This window comes from Acomys minous, assembly GCF_964271855.1.
Source record: "Acomys minous genome assembly, chromosome: 6".
NCBI classification, from domain to species: Eukaryota; Metazoa; Chordata; class Mammalia; order Rodentia; family Muridae; genus Acomys; species Acomys minous.
In genome coordinates this window covers 75,679,676-75,704,128 of record NC_140487.1, presented here as the reverse complement: position 1 = coordinate 75,704,128, position 24,453 = coordinate 75,679,676, and the positions used below count along the sequence as shown (strand labels likewise).

The 24,453-nt window shown below is 51.6% G+C and overlaps 1 protein-coding gene and 1 long non-coding RNA gene across 6 annotated transcripts in view; one reads left to right on the top strand and one right to left on the bottom strand.

The window, feature by feature from the left end:
- Positions 1–16,870, bottom strand: part of PODXL (podocalyxin like) — a 44,768-nt gene extending 27,898 nt beyond the window's left edge. Inside the window, exon 1 of one of the 2 annotated variants that reach the window (XM_084786179.1) lies at positions 16,539–16,870. In XM_084786179.1, coding sequence (XP_084642305.1) covers positions 16,539–16,611 — 73 coding nt within the window. In that variant the 5' untranslated portion in view covers positions 16,612–16,870. The remainder of the gene's footprint in view (positions 1–16,538) is intronic. The other variant, XM_084786178.1, reaches the window with a different exon arrangement.
- Positions 16,871–17,045: 175 nt separating this feature from the next.
- LOC311599998 lies at positions 17,046–23,117 on the top strand. 4 transcript variants are annotated; one of them, XR_014780107.1, is made up of 6 exons: positions 17,046–17,332; positions 17,944–19,087; positions 20,215–20,301; positions 20,731–20,870; positions 21,655–21,758; positions 22,226–23,117. It is a non-coding gene; the product is annotated as an uncharacterized lncRNA (long non-coding RNA). The 4 variants fall into 4 exon arrangements; XR_014780109.1 differs by lacking the exon at positions 20,215–20,301 and having other exon boundaries at positions 17,046–19,087; XR_014780110.1 differs by lacking the exon at positions 20,731–20,870 and having other exon boundaries at positions 17,046–19,087.
- Positions 23,118–24,453: the final 1,336 nt, after the last annotated feature.

The window sequence follows — 24,453 nt, the reverse complement described above, 5'->3', positions numbered from 1 at the left end:
TGCCAGGGATGGTATCTCCCACGTGGGCCAGCTCAGTTTTTCCTTTGCAGGAGGGTTACATGGCCTGTACGTCACTGTCACCTCTTCCTGGATTTGCTGTCAAAGCCTGAATCCCCAGTGTAATGGAGAAGACCCTTAGAGGTTTTTTAAGAAGAAAGAGGCCTCTTAAGAGGAAGATGAGCAGGACAACCTGTTAAGCCATGTGGGTACATAGCAAAGAGACCGCCACAGAAGCAAGGGACCCAAGCCCTCCCCGGAACTTACCCACAGAAGCGTCTGAACTCTTAGCTTCTCTACCTCTTTCCTGCTACAGAGATGTGTAACCCATCTCTGTCTTTATCCCCAACATCTGCACAGCCCTTAGCAAGGGGAAGAAGGCCTGGGCTTGCACAGACCCACTGTGCTCTCACATCCAGTGCTTCTGGAAGGAGCAAAAATGGCAATGGCGGGGGGGGGGGGGGGGGGAGTGCTGTCAGGGAGGGTCCCAGATGAGGGGCTAAGACACTATGACACGGTGATAATGCAAAAAAAGGACAGCAAATGTTTCTGCAAGTCCCGAAGTCTGCCACAAATGTTCAGCTCTGCCAGGGTGAGCCCAAAGGCAATCAGAGATGATATTGCAAATTAATTAAGTATGGCTGTGTCCCAATAAAACTTTATTTACAACTCCAGACAGCCAAGCAGTTGTTGGCAGACCTTTGATGTGAAATTTCTCATGAGTCTGTGTTTTCATCCAGCTTCCAATCCTGTTCTGTGATTTCCCTAGTGATTTCCCTAGAGTCCCACAGTGCCACTTGTATGCCTGCTGTTAGAAGCAACGCCAAAGCTTCACACACAAACAGGGAAAATGGACTCAACCCCTGAGAAAACAACCAACCTGTCACTCAAAACAGGGAAAAATCAAATTAACTTACAAACCTAACGTTCTATACCTCAGCAACAGACCTGGGTGACTGAAGACATGGTGGGACCTTGCGGGATTCTGCCCTCTGTATGGCTGTTACCAACAACACTCCTCCCTGCTGCTTAGCTGGGAGGGACTGTGGCCAGCCACCCTGCAGCCCTGCCACCTGCATAGTACTCTGTCCCAGCAGAAGCCTAGTGTACTCCAGGGAAGGTGCCAACAGGGGCCGTACACCCTGCCTCTCCAGGTGATACCAGTGCCAGCTGGCATCAGGGATGGGTGCAGTCAGCCAGCTCCCCGCCAGGTCACTGCACCTAACTTGCCTTCCACTTCCCTTCCCTTCCCATCAGAATAGGTGACTGGAGGCTGATAGTGTGGGTCCCAGGGCAGTCTCACAGTGGTCTCTTCCTGCCCTGCTCATATCAATGCTGGAAGAAGCAACCCAATAAGGAAAGTGTCCCGAGAGCAGGCAAAAGAATCAGAGATTCCCCCACTTCCACTGTTAGGAGTCCCACAAAACCTCCAAGCTCAGCAACCATAGCATATATGCAGAGGACTTAGCACAGACCCACGCAGGCTCCGTGATCACCACTTCCGTCTCTGTGACCCCTGTGAGGCCAGCTTGGTTGATTCTGTGGGCCGTGGTCCCCTGATGTCCTCTACCTCTCTGGCTCCTACAATCCTTCCTCCCCCTCTTCTGAGGGGTCCCCTGAACTCCACCTAATGTTTGGTGGGGGGCTGCTTTTTTCCTGAAGGGAAATGGAGGAGCAATGGCTCTGGAGTAGGTGTGGGGTGCTGGGAGAAGTGGAGGGACAGGCTGTACTCAGGAAGTATTACATGAGAGGATACATTTTTTAAAAAACTGCCCCACTGAGGTGCTTGGCTTCCTGGTTTTCTGTAACATGAAGACTGGCAGGCAAGACCTCTTCTAGAAAATGTCCACTGAACATCATAGAAATCCTAACCAAGACACATTTGGATAACCAACACAGGGATTTGACTCCAGTGGACAATTAAGGATAGAGAGGCTTGACCAAGTCGTGATCCACTTGGCCTGGCTGTCTTTCTCATTGTGGGCCAGCAGCAATGGCTGCTAGGACCTCTCTCTCTCTCTCTCTCTCTCTCTCTCTCTCTCTCTCTCTCTCACTCTCTCTCTCTTGTTTCTCTTTCTAGGTCCGCTGCTCCCAGCAAACAAAGATGTGTGTGTGGCTGAGTGTGGGATATAATGTGTTTCACTGCCTAGCAATAACAGTAGATAACTGGGATAGATGACACATCTACACTCACAGACATGAATACGCGCGCGCACACACACACACACACACACACACACACACACACACACACACACGAAGGAGAGGTTAGAAGGGAAACATCACATCTCACAAAGACTGTAAAATTGGACATCTTATATAAGCCTGCACTGTGTTCCCTCTCTTGAGGTGCTGCTAATTGAACCCAGGACTTCACACATGCTGGGGAAGCACTTTGTGACCAAAATATGACCCCAGCCCCACTCTGGCTTTTTTAATTGCCAGATTAAATTTTTTAATTTACCATCACCACCACCACCCTCACTGTTCAGCATCTCATAAGTGTGGTTGTTAACTCTCATGACAGTATTTTCCTATGCAAGTTTATACACCCACTACCCCTGTAGTAAGAATTTTGCAATTTTGGTTTAAAAAAAACAACAACAGAAATGTTATGGGAATATGGTTTCATTTTAATCCCAGGTGACTGATTTGCCTCATGCTTTAGCAGGGGCATAGCCTTGGCACCTTGCAGATCATTTCTTCAAGAGCATGATGTTTGGAATTCGGAGAATGTTTCACAGAATAATATAAATGCTAGGGGCCCCAAGAGGCGGGGCTGCTGTTGGCTGGTTGGTGGTTGGATGCTGTTTGTCAAGTAGTCATGCACAAACAAGAAGAAAAAACACATCCTGACAGTGAAGATCAAACTTGCCCCACGGAACTCAATGGCCCTAATCAGCAGGAAGTAGTCAGACGATAAGTCCGTCCCCTGTCCCCTCTGTCCTTTTTTCTCTCCTATCTAGGGTTGGGAGGCTAATAAGGGTGGAAGAGATAAAAGGGAACCCACAAAGAAACAAACGCAGGCTGCATGCTCCCTACCTGTATGTATCATGTAGTGGGGCTGACAGAAACACTTATTGCTCATCCATCAGACTGTTCAAACGACGGACACCAAAGAAATGGCAATCTCCCAAGGACAAAGCACTGGCTGGAGGGGGAACCTGTCTTCCTAAGAGATTCCCTCTTGGCTTAATAACCTGTTAGGCGTACTTGCAGGATGAGACAGAAGCCCAGTGATGGATCAGTGGTGGGCGGGGCCACATCTTGACCACTACTACTTAGATACTTAGATATGCACATCTTTGCTCCTTAGCTTCAGACCCCTGAAGATGATGGACTTGGGGATTTGCTGGATCTCCCAGTGTGGCCACGTTGAATAGATCCTTTTTCTGCCTTCCACTTTTAACTGGCTTACTAAGGACAGGTGGCTGGACCTGACTCGGAACAACCGTCCTGCTGACGGATGCTTCCATAGGTTCAAGTCTACTTCAGGCCGCTATGAACAGTGTCGCCATGGACACTGCAGGCCGTAAACATCTGTGTGTGCTTTAGGCAGCCTGGCAACAGGGCTGGCTGGACCCATGGCTGAGGTCCTGCAGAGAGCATGGGAAGAAGAGCTATACCAGGAGCTCCCAGTCCCGTGCACAATGAGGTGTCAGGTCTCCTCTACGTGGCCACTCCACTCAGCTCTGCCACACACCCTCTGGCTGTCACTCAGTGGTGGGAACAAAGGAGGAAGAGCACTCCAGAGACAGCAGCCCGCTCTAAGGCTGACTCAGACTCTCAATGAGCCTCAGTTTCCACATAAGGCATCGAGCTAGCCTAGGGACACAGTTCAGTGACCTCTCCCATCCCTTCTGATAGAACTCAGAAGGCCACTGTGGGCAATACCCTACCCCACCTGGTGCTTCTCAGCCCTTCTCCACGGACATCAAGGCCCAGATCTCACCCCAGCTCTACCCTCGAGGCCTCAGCAGGAATCTTAGAAACCTTCTGTGACTCAGGAAGGAGAGTAAGATGAGAGCCTGGAATGCCATCCTGTGCCCAGCTCTGCCCGCAGCTGCTCCCCCTTGGCTCTTCCTCAGCCTCTGCCCCCCTGCCAGTCACAGCTGCCTATAATAAGAAGGGGCCCAGCAGCTTTGCCTCTACTGGGAGCTTCATCTAAGGATGCTGGCCTGCCCGACTACCCAGGGAAAGGGCTGGGCTCTTCCTGAGGGGGCCATTAGCCTCCTTCCACAACACCCTCCCAGGGCCTCCTAATCCCTTGGCCTGCTGCTGGCCATGTGAATCCCAGTCAGTTGGTCTGGGCAGGGTGCCCAGGAGCAGCCTGCCCACTGCCAGTGGTGGGCAGGGACAGAGGTGAGGCCCAGCTGCCTTGCCCGCCAGCCCCCTCCCCCACCCCTACCCCCACCTGCCAACAAAGGTTGGTGGACAAACCCACAGCAGAAGACAGCACCTGGAAAAGTGAGTCCCAAAGGAGCCCTTCATCCTGTCATAGCCAGTTGCAAAGGCCACCACAGAGAAAGCAAGGAGAGGCCTGAGATCTATGCGGGCAGGGGCCTCTCAGAGCCTAGATTTCCTGTCTGACAAGAGAGAGAGAAATATCTATCCACCTTGGGACAAAAATGAACATTAAAAAAAAAGAAGAAGAAAAGAAAAAGTATACACTTGAGAAAAACATTAAAATACTCTCAAGTCCACAGAGACTGTAGGCAAGAGGAAGCAGACAGGAAGCCAGGCTTCAACACCCTACTGTGGACCAGTGCAGGGACCAGTCTGGGCAACGAGTATGTCCTGATAGACTTGTGACCAAGGAGACACCAAGGCAGAGGTGTGAACGCACACATGCAATCTCTTTCTTTCTTTCCCTCCCTCGCCCCGTGTGGGGTGTGTGTGTGTGTGTGTGTGTGTGTGTGTGTGTGTGTGTGTGTGTGTGTGTGTGTGTGTGTGAAACTTCCTATGCACCCACCTACTATAAAGCTTACCTCTTGCCAGGCAGTGGTGGCGCATACCATTAATCCCAGCACTCGGGAGGCAGAGGCAGGCGGATCTTGCCTAATAGAGCAAGTTCCAAAACAGCCAGGGCCACTCAGAGAAACCCTGTCTTGAAAGAAAAAAAGAAAAGAGAAAGAAAAGAAAGCCTACCTCTTAAACTGTTTATCTATTCACGCTTCTCAGTGGCCAGACACAGAGCCTTCCTGTGCCAGCCAGACCTTTGCTTGATGGTTTTGTTTCCCTTGTATATATATATGAGGAGAAGCAACTTCAGACTTGGGTGGCGGGGTGAGGAGGCTGGACTGGAACCCAGACAATCCAGAGGGCTACACACCCCCCCACTTCAGCCACAATCCACCGCAGACTGCTGTGTGGGGCTCAATGGTACCGGCCCACCCCCTCCTCCCGGCAGAGCGCCTAGTTCTCAACCTTGGGCATGCTCACACTTCCAGAGCCAAAGTGCCTGTGCATCTGGCACTCCACTCTTCCCTTCACAGTTAAGCTCAGAAACAACCTTGGTAAATATTTTCCTGAGGGGGTGCGTTATCACTCCCATGGCCACATCCCCATCCCCCTCCCGTGAACGAAGCCAGGAGCTCACAGTTCCGCAGTGGACCCTGGAAGCCTCTGCCAGGGCCGGCCTCCACTGCTGGCCTGACACAAACAAAGGCACAAAGCCAGAGGGAAGTCCTGCATCCCCAGCTGTGGGACAGTCACCTCTGGGAAGCAGATTGAAAGCTCTGTCTGTGACATGGGGCCTGTGAATTTTCCTGGGAATGACTGCCTTTCATCGAGTGGAAGCCAGAGGTCGTGACCGTAGGTGACCACAAGTGCTGCGTTCCCAGCTTTGTGCGTTCTGGGCAGCACAAGTCCCTCTTCCAGGAAAGACACCCATGAGCAAAATAATCCTCACTGTTACACCTCTCCCACCCCTGTGCTTGGGACAGAGTTGGGGTGAGGGATACCACTTTGCTAAGAAGGCTCAGCTTCTTTAGCGCCCACACGGGACATTCCATCACCTAGTTCCCTGACTGGATCTAGGAGGGTCCACCCACCAGAACATAAAAGACTGATCTTCTTTGGAGTTGGGGGCGGGCGAAATGAGGAAGCCAAGCCAATGGCTACAGCTACGTCCCTTAGAGCTGGCTCCTTTTAAAGCCAGGCCTGAACTTACTGGCCAGTCAGAGCTAGCCCGAGAAGCTCACTTTCCACAGGTCCCGCCTAGGATGTGAGCCAAGAATCCAGGCAGCTCCTGGGAACCAGGTTTCCAAACAGTTTGTTCTCCTTCCCCTAAGAGTATCGATGTTTAATGACGTCACACCGAGGACACGACCACTGCACATACACACAAGTGCATACACAGGAGAGGGTCTGTTTTACAGCTCTGCCTTCCCCCATGAATTGGGAGCTGCTTTGAATGTTCCTTCTGACGTGTTCCAAGTCGTGAGAAGGGCCAGGCTGGCTTAGATCACACGAGCTTGCTCTTGAAGTTTGCCTTGGCTTGGATAGGGAAGGTTCCATCCCTTTCCAGAAACACACACACACACACACACACACACACACACATGTGCACGCTCACGCACACACTTCCATCCTCACCTCTGTCTCTGCCCTCTTGCATTTCCAAGTTTGCTTCCAAGTAAGCTACAGAGCCTAGAAAGATGCACAGGCCAAGCTCGCTCTACCACTCGCCTATGTGAGGACGCAAAGGTCAACCTAACATCAAGGGCTGTGACTGGGAAAGCCGCTGCCATCCTCCTGTCTTGAGTTCCTGTTTGGAAAGCGGGAGTGACCCAGAACACAAGCAGATCCACAGCTTATCTCAACATCCCTTTGAGCCCGGTCCCTGCTGGAACAGGGTGACATGCCCAAAGTTACCCTTCCTTCTGGCTGAAGAAGCAGAGGACAGGCAGTAAGCCACTGAGCAGCCAGCGCAGGCTGTGGCTCAGTCCACAGTGCTCCACAGCCAGTGACTAGGTGATTTAGGAAATGAAGCTCAGAACACAGCTCGGTGAAGTGCGTTTGATGTTCATCCGTCACATGTATCAAGAAAGCAGACCTCTAGGTCTGGTCCCCGGCATTTTTTCCTCTGCATCTCACAGTCATGTCACAGCTAGGGGACCCCGGGTGCCACTTGATCCCACCCCAACAAGAAGAGACTGACTCTGCCCATGGTAGATGGTCAGAGTGGCTTTTCTTTGGCTTCAGGGAAACCCTGTGGTCCAATGCAGCCATCCCCCCTTGCCTCGGACTGTGAATAGCCCTGGGCCACCAACCCCAGCAGCTCCTTCCTGCCTCTTCTAACCATTGGACACATAGGGGAGGAGGAAGGGGCACACCTGACCCACAGTGAGAAGGAGGGAGGCTCCCATGACACGATGTCCTCCACGGTGACACATCCCAGACTGTCCTAAGCAGGCCACACTGCCTTGAGGACACTTCCCCTTGCAGGCATCCGCAGGAGATCAGATCATCCACACAGCACACTCCTAGGACCCCTTCCTCGGTGCATCCACACAGGGATCCAAATCATCAGATGAGTCGAAGCAAAGGGAAAAGCCCCCCCCCTCCCCAAGAGCTGCTCAGGCAGTTCCTTGTTTGCAGATGGGAAAACCGAGGCCTGCAGGAGACGCTGGCCAGGCTAGCTTCATCTACAAGGCAGCCTTCTTTTCCTCCCTGCTCCACAGTTCAGCCCTGAGCGATCCATCCCTCCTTTGTTACCCGTGTCTGCCATGCCCCTCTGCCACACATACCCACAGAACACACACAAACAGCCATAGCTGGAGTTACAGGGGACCCAGGGAGAGCTGTGGCCAGCAGGTATTTGTGACTGTCCTAAGGTGTCCTGGAATGCATCGCTGTAAATGCTCTGGGAGCATACACGACAGAGCTCCCGGGTTCTCCCAGGGCTTGAGGAGACACAAATTGTGCTGCCTAAGTGTTTACTCCCACCCCCACCCCCACCCCTGGAAGCTCAGGGGAAGAACAGACTAATGGGATCCTCTCCTGAGCCTCCCCTGAACCACAGTCCAGGCTCTCCAAGGCCTTGGCTCTCTGAAGACAGCCAGAACATTCTTATGCCTTGCCACTTGCCAGATACACTTGTGTCTCTATTTGACCAGCACTGTTGGGGAATGGGCCCATTTCACTGATGGGAAAACAAAGGCAAGGAGCCAGTCCTCAGGTCATGGGCCCACAAGTAAGTGGCAAAGTGGCAAAGCCTATAACTCCAAAGTCTGGGGCATCATATCAAGAGACCTCCCTTTTTCCTCTCTCTGACAGTATGGCATTTTTCTCAAAGGGAACCCCCCCATGCAGAACAGACAAATGCAGTTATGTTCAATGGGTAGATACAAACCTTGCCTTACACTTAGTTTTTGTCCAAGTATGCCTCCCCCAAGCTCCTGGTGCTGCCCCCCCCAACACACACAAGGCAGCTCTACGGAGAACCTCTACCAGGTTTCCATGTCACTGGCCCCAACTGTTTCTCACCCCCAACACACCGGCCCTAGGGGGCGCTCTCATCACTTTTTGACATTTTTGTCAATATGGGTTTTCCAGAAGCCTCAGATGCAGGTGCAGTTTGGTGCAGGATTCCTAAGAGGATGTTGCCCTCTGCCCGTACATGTATCCATGGAAATGTGAGGGAAAGTGGGGGTGGGGTGGGGTGTGTATGTGTACTCCTATGCTCATGCGCTTGCATGTAGAGATATTCCCATCCTGTCCTGAGGCGAGTGCGGGAACCCAGGTCCTCCCCTGTGCCTACCCTGGCTCAAATGCAGTTCATGGGGAAGTTTCAGCGTAACGGGCTCAGTGGAGTAGCTGTGGGCTGAGGAGCCTGGGTAGGGAGAACTGGTTTCTCTGCCTTAAAAGGAACCTCTCCCTCAATACTGACACCTAGAATCTCCAAACTTCAGGGTGCACTGAGCAGGGTTAGGTCAGAGGGACTTAAAGCCTAGGGCCATGGGGGAAGCGCTTCTCTTCCTCTTCTGCACACTTGGAGCTGTTGCTTCGGGGAAGGGAGGGCTGACAAAGGCCACTAGCAGCCTGAGGCGTCCACAAACCACCGAGAGACGGTGGGAATCGGCCCAGGACCCACCCTGGTACCCATCTCCGCTTCTTTATAAGGTGACTACCTATCTTTGGTCAAATAGGACTCACTCTTTGCTGATTCTCTGCTGCTAGGCATCAGAACGTGAGGAAGCTCAGTTCAGCAAAGCACTCTTGGAAAAGTCATATGTCGTTTGGAGGAGATAGCCTCAAAGGAAGAGCTACCGTAGCTTTCTTTATGGTTTATTTGTTTGTTTTAATTTATTTATGGGTTTTTTTTTTCGAGGCGGGGTTTCTCTGTGTAGCCCTGGCTGCCCTGGACTTGCTTTGTAGGCTGGCCTCCAGCTCACAGAGATCTGTCTGCCTCTGCCTCTGCCTCCTGAGATTAAAGGCGTGCGCCACCAGGTGGCCTGGTTTACAGTGGCTTTCTTATCCCTTCTGTTTTTCCTGATAGGTGGGGCCCTATCACCAGCCAGGAGGCTCCAAGGCTACTGAGGGCAGAACAGCTACCGCAGTACTCAGCACTTCCACTGTGACAGTGATACGGCTTGTCTTAGACGCTGTCTGGTTTAATCCACTTTGCCCCCATGCCCCACTGAAGGATTCGGAGGGCGAGGACCACACAGGAGACCTGAGGCTGCGGCATCTCCTCCTGGGAGTCCCGCTGCTCCGGTTCATGCTCACTGGTCGGTTTCTGCACCTTGGCCAGCTCCTGCCTGCCACCTCCACCCTTCTGGTCAGGAGTGGAGAGTGCAGAACTGGCCTCAGGACCTTAGGCTCCAAACCAGCTCTGCCTCTCTCTCACTCAGCAAGTGTTTACTGAACACCTATTGTGGGCCAGGGACTTTTCCAGACGCTGTGGCCACAGCACCAACAACCGTTTCTGCCTTCACGGTACAGTCAGGCGCAGTGTTTCTCAACCTTCCTAACCCTGCGACCCTCTCAGGCGTGCGTGCAGTTCCTCATGTCCTGGTGTTTCCCCCCCCCACACCATAAAATTATTTTTGCTGCTACTTCATAACTGTAATTTCGCTGGTTATGAACTGTAATGTAAATATATGATATGCAACCCCCATAAAAGGGTGGTGTGACCCCTAAAGAGGTCATGATCCTCGGGTTGAAAACCACTGGATTAGCAGAGAGAGGCACAGAAAGAGACGTATCATTGTTTGGTGAACGGAATGGAACTCGGGTTATGGGAGTGGGGGGAGGGGAAGAGAAGCCGCATGGAGTAAGGAAATGGCGGGGGATATGTCTTGGAAAATTCTCACTCAAGAAGGTGACACTCGTCCTGGAGTGTGGGTCAGTCAGTTGGTAGAATGCCTGTCTAGCGTGCATGAAGCCTTGGGTTCAGTCTCCAGCACGGTGTCAAACTGTTGGTCATGGTGATGCACACCTAGAGGTGACAGCAGCAGGAGAGTAAGATAGTCAAGTCCCCCCTCAGCTCTGAGAAATTGTCTAAACACACTCGAGCAGAAGTTTTGAAGTGGAAAGTGAGGAGCCTAGGAATGTTTGCGGGAAGACATGGTCAGGTGACCGGCTGTAAGTCCTCGTGCCAGTGCCTCAGTCTCCCTTCTCTGGAATGGACAGAGATAGAGGCTACCCAGTGGCAACCTTATACCAGCCCACCTTTAGCACTCGGTGACACTAGTGGGGACAGTCTGAGGAGCCATACAGCCCAAGCTAAGCTCTGTGTGTTTGAGAGCCATGGCGGAGGCCTCAGACTTCGCCTGTGTGCTTACTAATGATCGCAGAATGACTGGGCCCTGTCACAGCCTTAGCCTGTCTACCCTGGCCAGTCAGAGAATTGCAAGGTTCAAACACAGACAGCACTAGGCCCCCAGTAGGCTCAAATCCCCAGGGGCCTGGTTCTTGAAGGGGGGGATCTCCTGCACCCCAACTTGGGACTAAATGCAAGCCCCACTCAGCCACTCTTCAGAATTGTCTACCCTTGGGTTGAGGCGTGTGGCTTTCCGGCTATGACAATTGGCGGACGGGGTGCCACCCTGCACCCTGGCCCCAGGGAAGTGCGAGGTGGCTGACCAGAGGAGAATAAAGGCACAAAGGAAGAGAGGGTGGCAGTGGTATGTGCTGAAAGGAGAGGAACAGAAGGAAAGGAAGGCCTGGTGGCCCAGAGGCCAACACAGTGACTATATTGGTAGGCCTGCGTCTCAGATTTGGGGAGATGAGGGTTAGAAAGTTAGAGGTGAGGTCTCTCTTCCCATACACATCTCTGAGCACCCTTTTATTTATTGCAGGTACTGACTGAATGCTGTGGATGCCACAGGAGCTCTCAGGTCAGTTGGGGACACTGACGTGCACAGTCACACCTTGGGGATGCCCAGCTTTGTGAGAGTCTGTCTGTCTGGCCTTGACTGGCCAGATAACACCAAGCTTTGGTTACCTTGATGGCAGACAGGAAGGCGGAAGATTTGGTTAGGGCTACATAGTCAACTTTCTAAATTCCCCCATTTCCAAGACAGAGAGGTGGCATCAAAAAGTCCGAGTTCAGTTCCTAGCTGTCTACAGCCCTGTACACCTCTACACACCTGCCTCTTGCCAGGAGCTTGGGAGTGCCCAGAAACTTGGGTAAGTAGCCTTTCACCCCCTTGCCTGGGTTATAGTAGGTGAGCTCCAGGTGGCTCTCGGCTTTTGGATTCTATCTTAGAACAGTTACGTAGAAATGTTATACAAATTACCCTTGGGCAACTGCACCCCATAATGTTCATTTTTTTCCCTCTTTGAGACAGGTTCTCCTGTAGCCCAGGCTGACCTAGAACTTACTATACTCCTCCTTCCACACCTCCCAAGTACCGGAATTATAGGTTTGTGTGACCATGCTCCCTTTCTGTGGCACCTGGGCTCGAACTCAGGGCTTTGTGTATTCTAGGCAAGGGCTCTACCACCAGCGCCTGTCACACCCCCAGTTCCTGGTTCCACTTTGAATAGCAAAGTGGGCTGCTATTTAAAGGAATCCTACCTCAAGCCTTACAATGTTTTGAGTTTTGAGATGGAGTCTTATTGTTTCTCAGGCTGACTCCCAGTTGAGGCCAGTGACTTCCGCCTTCTGATGGCTCTGTGTCAGCCTCCCAAGCGCTCACACTACAGACTTTTACCACCATGCTGGGTTTTAGTCCATGCTGAGAATTGAACTGAGAGCATCAAGCATATCCCCACCCCACAATGTATCTTTTTTCGATTTTCTGTCTTTTGAGACAGGGTTTCTCTGTGTTGCCTTGGCTGTCCTAGACTCCCTTTGTAGATAGACCAGGCTGGCCTTGAACTCACAGAGATCCGCCTGCCTCTGCCTCCAGAGTGCTGGGATTACAAGCATGGGTTACCACACCCGGCTCCACAATCTATCTTTTGGGTAGATTTTTCTTGAAAGCTTTTCCTTTTTTTTTTCCCCCTTTCTTCTTCTTCTTCTTCTTCTTCTTCTTCTTCTTCTTCTTCTTCTTCTTCTTCTTCTTCTTCTTCTTCTTCTTCTTCTTCTTCTTCTTCTTCTTTAAAGACATGGTCCTACTATGTAGTCCTGGCTGGCCTGGGACTCAGAGATACCTTCACTTCTGAGTGCTGAGACTAAACATACACCACCCACCACACCCAGCTATGACAGCTATTTTTGTTGTTGTTGTTTTGTTGGGTTTTTTTGGTTGGTTGGTTGGTTTTTGGTTTTTTCGAGACAGGGCTTCTCTGTGTACCCTTGGCTGCCCTGGACTCACTTTGTACACCACGCTGGCCTGGAACTCACATCAATCCGCCTGCCTCTGCCTCCCAAGAGCTAGGATTAAAGGCTTGATGGCTATTCTTAAAGACCTGTGGGGAAGGGTTAGGGGGCTCATGATACCACATCTGACACTTCCTTGGATCTTTCACGGCCTCATAAGTAGAGGAAACACATGACAGAAAAGACTTATCCCACAATGTTCCTGGGACTGGCTGTGGCAGGAAACCCTACCAACAGAACTCCTTGCCCGCCTCAGACCCTATGGGCACAGATAAGAACAGAGCCCAAGGCTCCTGGCTCTAGCTCTGCTGGGTCTCCAGGCCAGCTTGGGCTGGTATGCAGAGCAACTCCATCCTATCTCCAGCTTGTGGAGAGCGGCGTCCAGCCTGGATGGAGGGGAAACTGGTTCCCAGCGCACGAGTAGAAAAGGCTAGGCAAGGACTCAAGCTGGCCCGGGGTTTCCCTTTCAGGTCAACAGCCAGGGGCACCTGCTCAGCAGAAAACCCTGGATCTGCCCAGGTGGTGGAAAGAAATGTTACAAAGTTCCTGTTCTCCAAGCGCTCTCCGTGAGGAGAGGCACAGCAGGCTATGGAGTCCGACGGGTTCCACCGGGCTCAGGAGATAACCCATTCAACAGCCTCCTCCCCTGAGGCATTCTGACCCCATGGCTCCTCCCGCCTCAGCTTCCAAAGGTAGCCTCTGGGTAAACGGAGGAGCCCCAGGAAGAAGGGCAGACTCCCAGGCTCTCTTTACCTGTGACTAACATTCCACACACCCAGGGAGACCTCCAGAGGACTTTAAACTGCTGTCTCTGTCCTTCCCCGGGAAGCCACCAACCCCACCCCACCCCCAAGCCCCTAGTGCCTTCAGTGACTTTTGCTCTCAACCTTGCCACAGATAAACTGCACCTTGTGTCCCACTGGCCCTGTAGATGCTACCTCAGGACGAATCCCGTGTCGTCAGTGCCGGCCAGAAAAAAACCGCCTCTACCCTGCCTCTGGAACTTTCCCTCAACCAGAGACTGGTCCCCTCACCAATAGCATTTCTGCAGCTCAGACCCCCACCTCACACTCCCTAGAGTGGCTCCCATCCCCCTCTACCCCTTACAATTCATCCCATATTTTAGTCACCCCAGGAAGAGACTTCCCACCCCAGGCAGATCCTTTTTATTTTTAAATCTCCATATGAAAACACTCCAAGAAGCTCTCCCCAGACCATGCTGTGCTCTTTAAGACGGCCTCCCATGGCCTCTAGGAGGCAGCTGTACGTTGACAGCCACTCAAGCCCAACAGCAGTTTACAGCCACTACCAAGAAGCAGCTAATATTGGTAAGTTGGGCGCAGTGCCAAACCGGCTACCCTATTCATTGCTTCTCTGATGATAACCTACGAAGCAGGTTTGTGATCTTTGGGAGGAGCAGAGGCTCGAAAAGTACACTACCTTGTCCACAGGCTTACAAGTGGGACCCAGCCTGGGAGTTTCCACCATGTCACACTGCCTTTTCTCCTCGGGGTTATCCCTCAAATGTCTCTCAGATGGACAGCACTAAATCAGTCTCTTTTCATCAGCCAGTAAACATTGGAAGCCCAGAAATCTCACAACAGTGGAAAACAGAGGGCCCGTCTGCTCCTCCGTTGTACTTTACAGACAGATAGGAAAGTGGGGTTTAAAGGTCTGACTTGCCCCCATGGCAAAGGAAAAACACAGAAAAGGTCCCAGGAATGTTAACCCCTGGGGTGTGTCAAGCCACCAGCTTAGGAGGTAAAGCTTGAGATGTGTCCTGATAATTCCTTTGTTACAGAGGCCCTGATAATTGCTTTGTTACAGAGGCTGGCACCCTAAGCCTATGGTGTCTGCATCTCACAACAGAAGTCCAACTACTGAGGTGGGGCTAGGGGTATTGCTGACCACAGAAGCTAAAGGAGCTGGCCTAGAAGAGGGTGCAAAACCAGCACTACCCAGTGCCCTGCTTACCTAAGCCTCTTCCGCCTTGGATGGAATTCACCACCACCACCAGCAGCATCAGCATCACTTTGTTGTCCTTGTCCTAACCCCTTCTTGCCATGAAACACTGTCAAAGAGGTTTTCTGTACTACCACACACTGTGAAAATGGCATTGGTGATTTGGGTACCCGGGACTCAGCAGTGCTGGGAACACAGGCAGATTTTGGCACACTTTGGTTTGCACATAATGATCCCTGTAGTAGAGTCCCTGAGAGGGCTTGCCGGCTGACGTGGTTTCTAGGCAGTTCTCTCGTGCCAAACTGGAACCTCAGCCTTGATCTACGATGGCTCCTGGGCATCTCCCCTCAGGGCAGGACAGCAAGGTCTTTCGCACAGCCTGCATCTTCTCCAACATCTCCTCCAAGAAAGAGAAGCTTGGCTTCTGTAAGATCAGGATGACTGTGGACTAACTAGCCCGGCCGGCTTTTGAATGGTACTACGAGCCTCCCTCCCCCTCCCCGCCCCCCACATTCCAAAAGACTCCATGTGAAGACCCACCATGAAGCCACCAAGGCACAACACAAACTTGTCATCCCTATGGATTGTGTAAACTGTAGACTGTGGACCTCCAAGCTGTTCCCTCACATTGCACCCCTCCTCCAGGGGCACAGACCCTTCCCCCAGTGGGAGTGCCCTTCCTTTTCACGCCAGGCCACCCACCAAAGCTTAAAACCGTTCCCTGAGCACCAGCCCTCTCTCCCAGGCAGAGCACGGCACTCTCATCACATTGTTCCGTAGAATCCAGTTCCCCTACACTAACACCTAGAGCAGCTGAGTTCCTTCCCTGCCTCGGCTGTCACCACAGCACTTCTGACCCGAGAAAGCCTCCCCCCCCCTTTTTTTTCCTCCCTGCGGCTACCTGCTCAGGAAGGGTAAGGCTACAGTTTATGAAACGTTCCTCTCTCCTGGCCTGAGTCTCTCAGCTGTTTGGCAAGGACCTTGGGACACCTGCTGTGGTTATGTTTGCAGACACTGCCTGACCTCTCAAACAGAAAGTAGCATTCCACCATGAGAAGGAACGTAGTGGGACTGTCTCCAAGGTGCGTTTGATGGGAGATGGGTGCCTGAGGTATTACTAAGACGCAGCTCAAACACCTCCTAGGGGAAAGAAGTTTCTGTTTGCACAAAGGGGTGGGAGGGGCCCACCATCCTGGCCACGCTCTGAGATAGGATCCGGTCCTTTGGCAACATGAAGGCAAAGTCCCCGCTGAACCAGACTCAGGGACCACGGAAGGTGCGCTTCCTCCACCCGCCCAGCACACACTTAAAAGAAAGCGCTTGAAACCAGAAGCACGCTTCACGCGTGGGCACTTAGAGGCTTACGGTCTCCTTCAGGGACTCCTTGTGCTCCCAGCCTGTCGCTTTTCTTGGTTTCAACGACCTCACACTACGGCCCTTGGTCGCCTCCAACATAAGAATAAAAGTAACCGTACTCTGGTGGTCCCGCGAGAATCTGGGACCTCCCAACACCCAAAGTTTCCTCCTCCTTTTCTCCCACAAATCCACCTTTACCGCCTCACCCTCTTCCGCTCACTCTACACGAGTTGAGAGCAGAGGTAAATCCACGATCTGGCCCCGCACCTGCGTTCTCCAAATTGGAGGGGGCGTGGATGGTACCAAGGTCAGGACTCTGCGTGCCGCCACGCGAGAGACGCAGCAAGCGGTCGGACCACGCGGTGCAGCGGGCATCCCCGCAGCCCCACCTGGCTTGGGGCGGAGGGAACGAGCAGGGGTCCCGGAGGAGACACGGCTGTCCACTCACCATTACTCTGGGAGAGAGACGGAGGCGACAGCAGCAGCAGCAGCAGTGCGGAGAGCGCCAGAGTAGGGCGCATGGTTGTCCTCGCCCTGGGACTCGGAGCAGGTGGCTGCGGCGCTGGGCGCAGGGTCGCGCGTCTGGGCGGCGGGAGCGTCGGCGCTGCTCTGGGAGGCCTGGCGACAGCCACGAACTCTGGAGTCGCGTTCCAGAGGCCCCTCCTGCCTACCGCAGAGCTGGGCTGGGGCGCGGAGCCAGCAGCAAGGAGCGTAGCGGGCTGCGGTCCGGGCGGTGTCTGCGAGGCTGAGGCCGGGCGCGCGCTGCTGCGAGGACTCCCGCCCCGTCCCGTCCGCACTGGCCTCCTCCCCCTCCCCCAGGAGCTCGCCCACAGCGGCGGCCGGGTCGGGCGGGGCGGCGGCTAGGCGAACAATAAGCAGAGGAGGAAACTCCGCCCTGGTGCGCGGCGGGCGGGGGAGCAGGGGCTGGCGGTCCCGGCCAGTGCGTGCTTGTGTGAGTGTGTGTGTGTGTGTGTACGCGCGCGCGCGCGTGTGCCTGTGTATCTGTGCTCATGTTGTGTATGTGTGCCTGTGCGCGCGCAAGGGACACCGCCAGTCAATCCCTGCCGGCGATGCCCTGCGCATAGCTTTTGTATCAGCCGGGATCCTCCATAATGCTGCGGCCCTTGCACTCAGGCACAGATCCTCAGCCTGGGAGTTTTTCTAAGAGCCGATCCTTCTAGGCACCCTAGACCTCAGCGCCTTTTGCGGCAAGACCCGGGGAGCAGGCCCCTTACCTAGCAGGTGCTTGGATCTCCTGCAATCCTAGAGCAAGATGTTTCTCCTAGTACAAGTGAATGGGACTCTTTTAAGGCATTTTTTTTACCGGCTAATTCGTACAGCCCTGTGTTTTAAGTGCTTTGCTCCTTAATTCGCTTGCTCTTCGCAGTAGTCACATTTTAAAGCCTCTTTTGCAGACAGGAAAATAGCGTTAAAAAATAGGTTAAGAAAGTTGTTTAAGGGCTGGAGAGATGGCTCAGTGGTTGAGCGCACTGCCTGCTCTTCCAAAGGACTTGGGTTCAATCCCCAGCACCCACATGGCAGCTCACAGCTGTCTGTAACCCTTGACACCCTCACACCAACGCACAGAAATTAAAATTAAATAAATATATTTAAAAAAAGAAAAGAAAAGAAAGTTGTTTAAGATCCCTTAGGTGGTAAGTGGCAGACTTACCTTTGAGGCTAGTGTGGAAAAATCCTTTGCACACTGCCTGTAATACAATAATTGTTCCATAAGAATTAATCTTGCTGAATAAAAGGAGCAATGGAGATTTAAGGGCTTCAGCATCAAATCCAACTTGGGCTCAAAGTTGGGCTAAATTACTCTGTGTGCTTCGATTCTTTTCTTCTCAAAGGCAAGCTTAACCACCCCTCCAACCGCTGCTCAGACTCTTCCACGGGAGACGCGCTTAGCCTAGGGGCTGGAATCCTGGACAGTCTCAATGAAAAGAGCAGCCTACACTGGTGAGAAATGCCACCTGAGGTATGTGTATTTGGGGGGCGCAGGAGGGAGGTTCGTAACTGGAGAACCTCATAAACTCCGTGAAAGGACAAAGAAGCTCGCATCCTATTCACCCCAGTTTGGGAGACCTTTGCGTGCTGCAGACCCTGAGGTCTGCGGCAAAGGTGCAGGCGCCTCAACAGCGCCCGGATACACAGCTGAAGGGCGGATAACACCGAAGGGAGACAAAAATTTGTCACGCGTGACTCCTGGGTTACTGATTCAGAGTTTTTCAGCCAAGTGAGCCTAAACACAGAGATTGCTCACGAATCCCAAGGACAGTGGGCCGGTTGAACCCCTCAAGTGGGCTGCGCTCAGGCTCAGGGTGAAGCCACGTAGGACGCACAGGAGCAGCCTCAAGCTTGGGAAGGGCTGAACCGCTGTTTTCTCTAGGAAGCTTCTGTGTGATCCTTCTGGCACGGTTTTCCACGCGTATAGGAAAGACAAGAGGGTGTTCCCTGTGAATATGCCGTTGTGTGTGTGTGTGTGTGTGTGTGTGTGTGTGTGTGTGTGTCTTTGATGTTTTCTTAGCGCTATTCTCCCAACAGCAGTGCCAAGAAAAGGCCCTGCTTCTCAAGCCAAGCAATACTTTTTTTAAAAACTGGGGTTGAAATTTTTATTTCGTATGTGCTCTGACTAATCCATGCCCTTGCGTTCAGTGAATCAACTTCTCTGCAGACTCAAAAACAATCATTAATTAACTTTGTGGATAGAGTTCGGAACCATTTAAATTCACATGCTTTTGGATTGGCCCCACTATCAAATCACAGTTACACATGACAGCAGATATGTGGGCTTTAGGAAGTGGGGTACTCTTTGTATCTGAAAACTGCAAAGTCAGAATCGTAGTTTCCAATCCCCAGTATCTGATAGAACCCACCCCCCTCCCCATTTTTGTAGCATGGAACTTCTGGAATGAAGCCAACAGAATGAGGAGACCACCACAGGGTGGACAGAGCTGTTCTCCGCTGGACCGAAGCCCTGGCTCATTCTGCACAGTGAGTTTGCTGGCCTAAGACACAAGATAATAGCTGAAATGCAACGCTCTTTGCAGATGCTGGCCCCCCCATACTTCAGGACACTATTATCCATTCTCTCTCTCTCTCTCTCTCTCTCTCTCTCTCTCTCTCTCTGTGTGTGTGTGTGTGTGTGTGTGTGTGTGTGTGTGTTGGGGACCAAACCCAAGGTCTCGTGCATGTTAAGCAAACAGTCTACCATTGAGCTGTCTGCCGCCCCCCCCCCAGTCCGTTCCCCGGTAAACTTTAAACTCTTAGCATTGGGTCTTCCATGTCTACTTTTCACTTCCTCTGAGCAGCCAGAACATCAGGGCAGCACGACAGATGTTATATATAGATACAGATGCAGATCTAAAGCTGCAGCTATGCATGCCAGCTTGGAACCATAACACAGGAACCTTTGGCATGAGATTTTAAAAAGTGCGTTCTTGTCATCTCTGGCAGTCCCTGCCAGGTGCAGTTTGACAGTGCATCCGCCCCCATCCCCAAGTGCAGACCTGGTAAGTCCTCTTGACCTTCATCCTGAAACACTCTGATCCTTGTTCTCAATGTCTGTCCAGGTAGGACAGACTTTGTACTTTTACACCCCTATGAAGAGCTAATGCTCTGGGCACAGTGGCGCACAACTTTAATCCCAGCACTAGGGAGGCAGAGGCAGGCGGATCGCTGTGAGTTGGAGGCCAGCCTGGTCTCCAAAGTGAGTCCAGGACAGCCAAAGCTACACAGAGAAACCCTGTCTCAAAAACAAAAGCAACAACAACAACAACAACAAACAAACAAACAAACAACATCAACAAAAGATCTAATGCATCACTTATCACCTCAAGGCCTCTGTACCGGTGTACAGGACCAAGGATGCTCTAATACGGGGGCAGAGCAGTGGTCCATTTATCTTAAAATCCAGGATCCAAAGAAAATATACAAAGGTAAACAGATGCTTGGATTTTATTAAAAAAAAAAAAAGAAAAGAAAAGAAAGAAAGAAAGAAAAAGAAAGAAAAAAAGCTGCACTTTATTTTTTACTGCCAAGTTTTGCAGTTCTATGAATTTCCACTGGGGCTTGAATTAAGCATCTCACTCCAAAGTCATGGCCTGTGTGTTGTTCTCCAGCCACGTGTACCGTAACAGGCGGTGCGCCAGACATTATGCACGGTGCTGAGAATGCAAACACAGGCGGCACAGCCTGCGCTCTCTTCGGTGAGAAGTAATACCTACCTGTACACAAACATGGCAAGCAGGTGGGAAGGACTGTGACGAATGGCGTGGGCAGCAGAGAGCTAGGTTTACAGCTCAGGGGGCTCAGGCTGGGGGGGGGGCGGCGGAAGGCTCAGGAGGGGCAGGCTGGGGGGGCGGGGCAGGCTCAGGGGCAGTCAGGGTCAGGGTGGGTTAGGCTTAGGCTCTGGAGAAAGGGTGTAAGAATTCGGGGGAAGGTGGGCCGCTTCAGGAGGCAGAGGTCAAGATGAGGCAGGGAGCCAAGTTCTGCAGGATTTTTTTTTCTTTTTGCTTTTTTCTCTCTAAGCAGAGAGCCCTGTTGTAGAGTGTTAGGGCCTGAGAATAGAGAGGTGACTACAGCGAATAACTTTAAGGCAACGGCCAGCTTTCCATGTAAAAAAACGGTCATTCTAGCTTCAGTATATTTACACTGGCTGGGCAGATATGACCTCAGAGGGGCCCACAGCACAGTGTGAAGCCAGCGCCGTGGACCAGGAAGGCCTTGAATTCAGACACTGGGGACAGGAATAAACTGAAGGAGTCATATACAGGAGGTACTTGGGGACATACGGATGTAGACATGGTACGGTGGCTGTAGGGGGAGGGGCTGTGGCATAAGGACATGGCTGAGCTCTAGACATCTGCTGGACTATCTGAGTGCAAAGGTTGGGGGGAGGGGGGAGTGGTAGCGAGAAACCCTGTCTTGAAAAGCAAAGCAAAACAAAACAAACAAAAATATTCAAAAAGAAAAAAAAGAAAAAGGTCCGGCATGGTGGCGCAGGCCTTTAATCCCAGCACTAGGGAGGCAGAGGCAGGTGGATCTCTATGAATCCAAGGCCAGCTTGGTCTAGAAAGTGAATCCAGGGAAGCCAAGGCTACACAGAGAAACCCTGTCTCGAAAAACAAACAACAATAAAAGTAGTCAGAAGTCGGCTACAGGACTGAATGGAGGACAGGAACTAAGGGCAATGCAGATGCGAAGGGAGGTTGGTGGGCAGATTGTGGAGCCAGGGGAAGGCTGTGGGTGTGGCCAGGGGAAGGCTGTGGGTGTGGCCAAGGGAAGGCTGTGGGTGTGGCCAAGGGAAGGCTGTGGGTGTGGCTTTATCTCAAGATGAAAGAAACTTCCATGATGAGCTAAAAGGAAGGAGCTAGCTTTAAAAAAAAAACTAGAAGAATCGTGGACAATAAGATTCATCTTAAGGCAAAGAACTTCATTGCTGAAGGTTTGTAGCTGAGGGCTGGGGAAATGGCTCAGTGGAAAAGGGCCTGAGTTCAAATCTCAAAAACCCGTGTAAAGCTGGGTGTGGTAACATCAATCTGCAATCCTGGTGTTTCTAGATCAAAATGAGAGGCTGAGGCAAGAGAATCCCCAGAAATTCATGGATCAGCGAGCCCGGTATATGCAACAGTAAACAACAGCAAACCCTGTCTCAAGATGGAAAGTGAGTATGACAGTCAAGTTGTCTCATAGCCTCCACGTACATGCTTTGTCATATATGTGCTATTATTTACACATATAACACAGGAGACAGAGAGGGAGAGAGAGAGAGAGAGAGAGAGAGAGAGAGAGAGAGAGAGAGAGAGAGGTATTATGGGGGAAGTATTTTGTTAATATACTCTACCATTGCAGATGGAGAATGATCTGGGACTCAGTCAGCCCAGATTTTAAGCCTCCTCTGTTTTGGCGGCCTTAGATCCTGGTCTTATCCTTGACCTCGAGAACCCACAGTATCTTCCTCTATAAGATAAACTGCAACCCACAGAATCCCTGTGGGAGCTGGTGCTTGGCTCGTGCGTATTTTTCATCCACATGAGAGCTGCCTCAGTCTCTGCTTTGTTCCAGAAGTATTCATTTGCTCTAACAAGCCTGAGTCATAAGACCCTAACGTGCTGTGCCCTGGTGTGACAGGTGAGAGACTTTTCCACAGCAGCGATGCCCATCTCAAGCCAAAAGGAAGGGGGGGGTGTTTACAAAGTCTACTTATACCAACCCTCTTCTCAGAAGAAACAGCTGTGTGTGTAGTGTACCAGAATTCCCACACACCTCACATTCTGACAAAGCCTGAGGCTCTGCCAATGTTAGGGGGTCACCGGATCTGATGTCTTCACCCCCAGGAAGATAGCTGAGGCCCAGAGAGCTGAGGCAATGTACTCACTCACATGGCTTACAAACAAAGAAGATTACAGAAATAGTCTATCCCTCTACCTGCTGTTCTAAAAGGACACTCCAAACGCCGGGTTGTTGTTATTCTCATTCATACACATGTGTCTCACAATTTGGAATGTCTGAGGCCAAAAGAAGTATGCCACGGAGACAGAAGTAGGGAAGTTGAAACAAAAGATGCTCAAAGCCCTGATGACTCGGGAGCAGGAGAACTGGCCCTGCCCTGAGGACACGGGATGGGGAGAGTGGGCCCTGCCCTGATGACTCAGGAGCAGGAGAGTGGGCCCTGCCCTGATGACTCGGGAGCAGGAAAATGGGCTCTGCCCTGAGGACAAGGGAGCAGGAGAGTGGGCCCTGCCCTGAGGACAAGGGAGCGGGAGAGTAGGCCTTGCCTTGGGGACAAGGGAGTGGGCCCTGATCCAGGGCTCTGAGTTGACCTCACCCCAACTCTACCCCACTTATGACCTGCTGGAATACATGAAGGGGCCGGACCTGCAGATTCAAAGATTAAAAATCTCCTTGACACACAGCAACAACAGGATATCCAACAGAAGTCCCAGTGAGGATCTGGTAACAATAGTGTAGGCCTCAAACCAGACCCAACATTCGAAAATAAACGTATGTGGACAAAAGGCTATACTGCGTGATACACTACAGCTTCTGTGACAAGACTTTTTGTTTGTCTGTTTGATTTATTTTACTGGGGAAGGAGAGAGATTTTGGTACATGACGTCTAAATCAGACATTCAATAAAAGTAAAAAAAAAAAAAAAGAGATGCTCAAAGCGTCAGCATTGGCTCAGTATTCCTGGTAAACCTCAACCTGCTTTCCTGGTTCACTTAAGTTGGTATTGTTTTTCTCAGTCCTCACGCAGTAAAACCAGCGTGCAGTTAACTTCCTCCACCCCGGAGTCCAGCGAAGGCTGGAGCCTGCCCTTGGGTAATACTGAACGAAGCTTGGTTTGTATTCTGCGAATGGTTTTCCACACATCATTGTCCTAGCATGATTACATCCTTATAAACCCAGAAGGGTAAATGTACTGCCATTGTCCCATTTTCCAGTTGAGGAAATGAAAACTCACTTCCTGGGCATTGACCTGAAGGTAGTTGTGGCTTTGTTCTGTACTCTCTGTCTGGGATGTTGACACACGCGTCTTATTTCCCCAGTGAGCTCTGAGCTCCGTGAGGACAGAGCTGTTGTAACCAGCTCCTTTTCATCTCTCTTTGCTTTCCCTCTACCTGACACTGGAGTATTGGGCCCCAGAATTAAATGTGATCATGTGCCCACCTGCTCAAATGCCTCTGCTTCCTGTCACCTAAATTTCCTATGTTGGTGTTCAAGGCCTTCAAAGTTCTGGTCCTTAGCTGGCTTTCCCTCCCACTGTCTGAGAGAAGGTCCACACACCTTCTCCATGGCTACTTCTTTTCCCCAGACTTGACTTACTTCCCACAATTAGTACATTTGGAGGCTCACTCCTCATCCTGTGATCCGGTCTCTGCCCCTAGATTAGAGTCAACCGTGTTCTTGCCTCAGTCACTGTCTGAACGAACAGTTTTTATGGCCGACCTCAGTTCTTTCTGTGAGAGCAAGAACCTCCCTTTATGTACTTGCTCATCCATTTCGTGTATCGTTAGCACAGCATCTGGTACACAATTATGTTGATCTGATGTATTTTAATGCTAATTAAAAGGCTGTCACACCTGGGCAGGGCAAATGAGACAGGTGTGGCTAAGGTTCCCAGGTGTGGGGAGACAGAGAGGATCCTGGGAAGAAGGGAGACCAGAGGAGAAGAAGACTACCATGGATGATATGGAGGAGAAGCACATGTCTGGTGTGGATGGAAGATTTGATCCAGATGGAGAACATTAGCAAGTATATGGGATTATGGATGGGAGGTAGCTTGATAGAAATTATTAGAAGCAGATAGCATGGGATTGCCCCACTATGGGAAGTAGTTTAGGGCATTAATATCT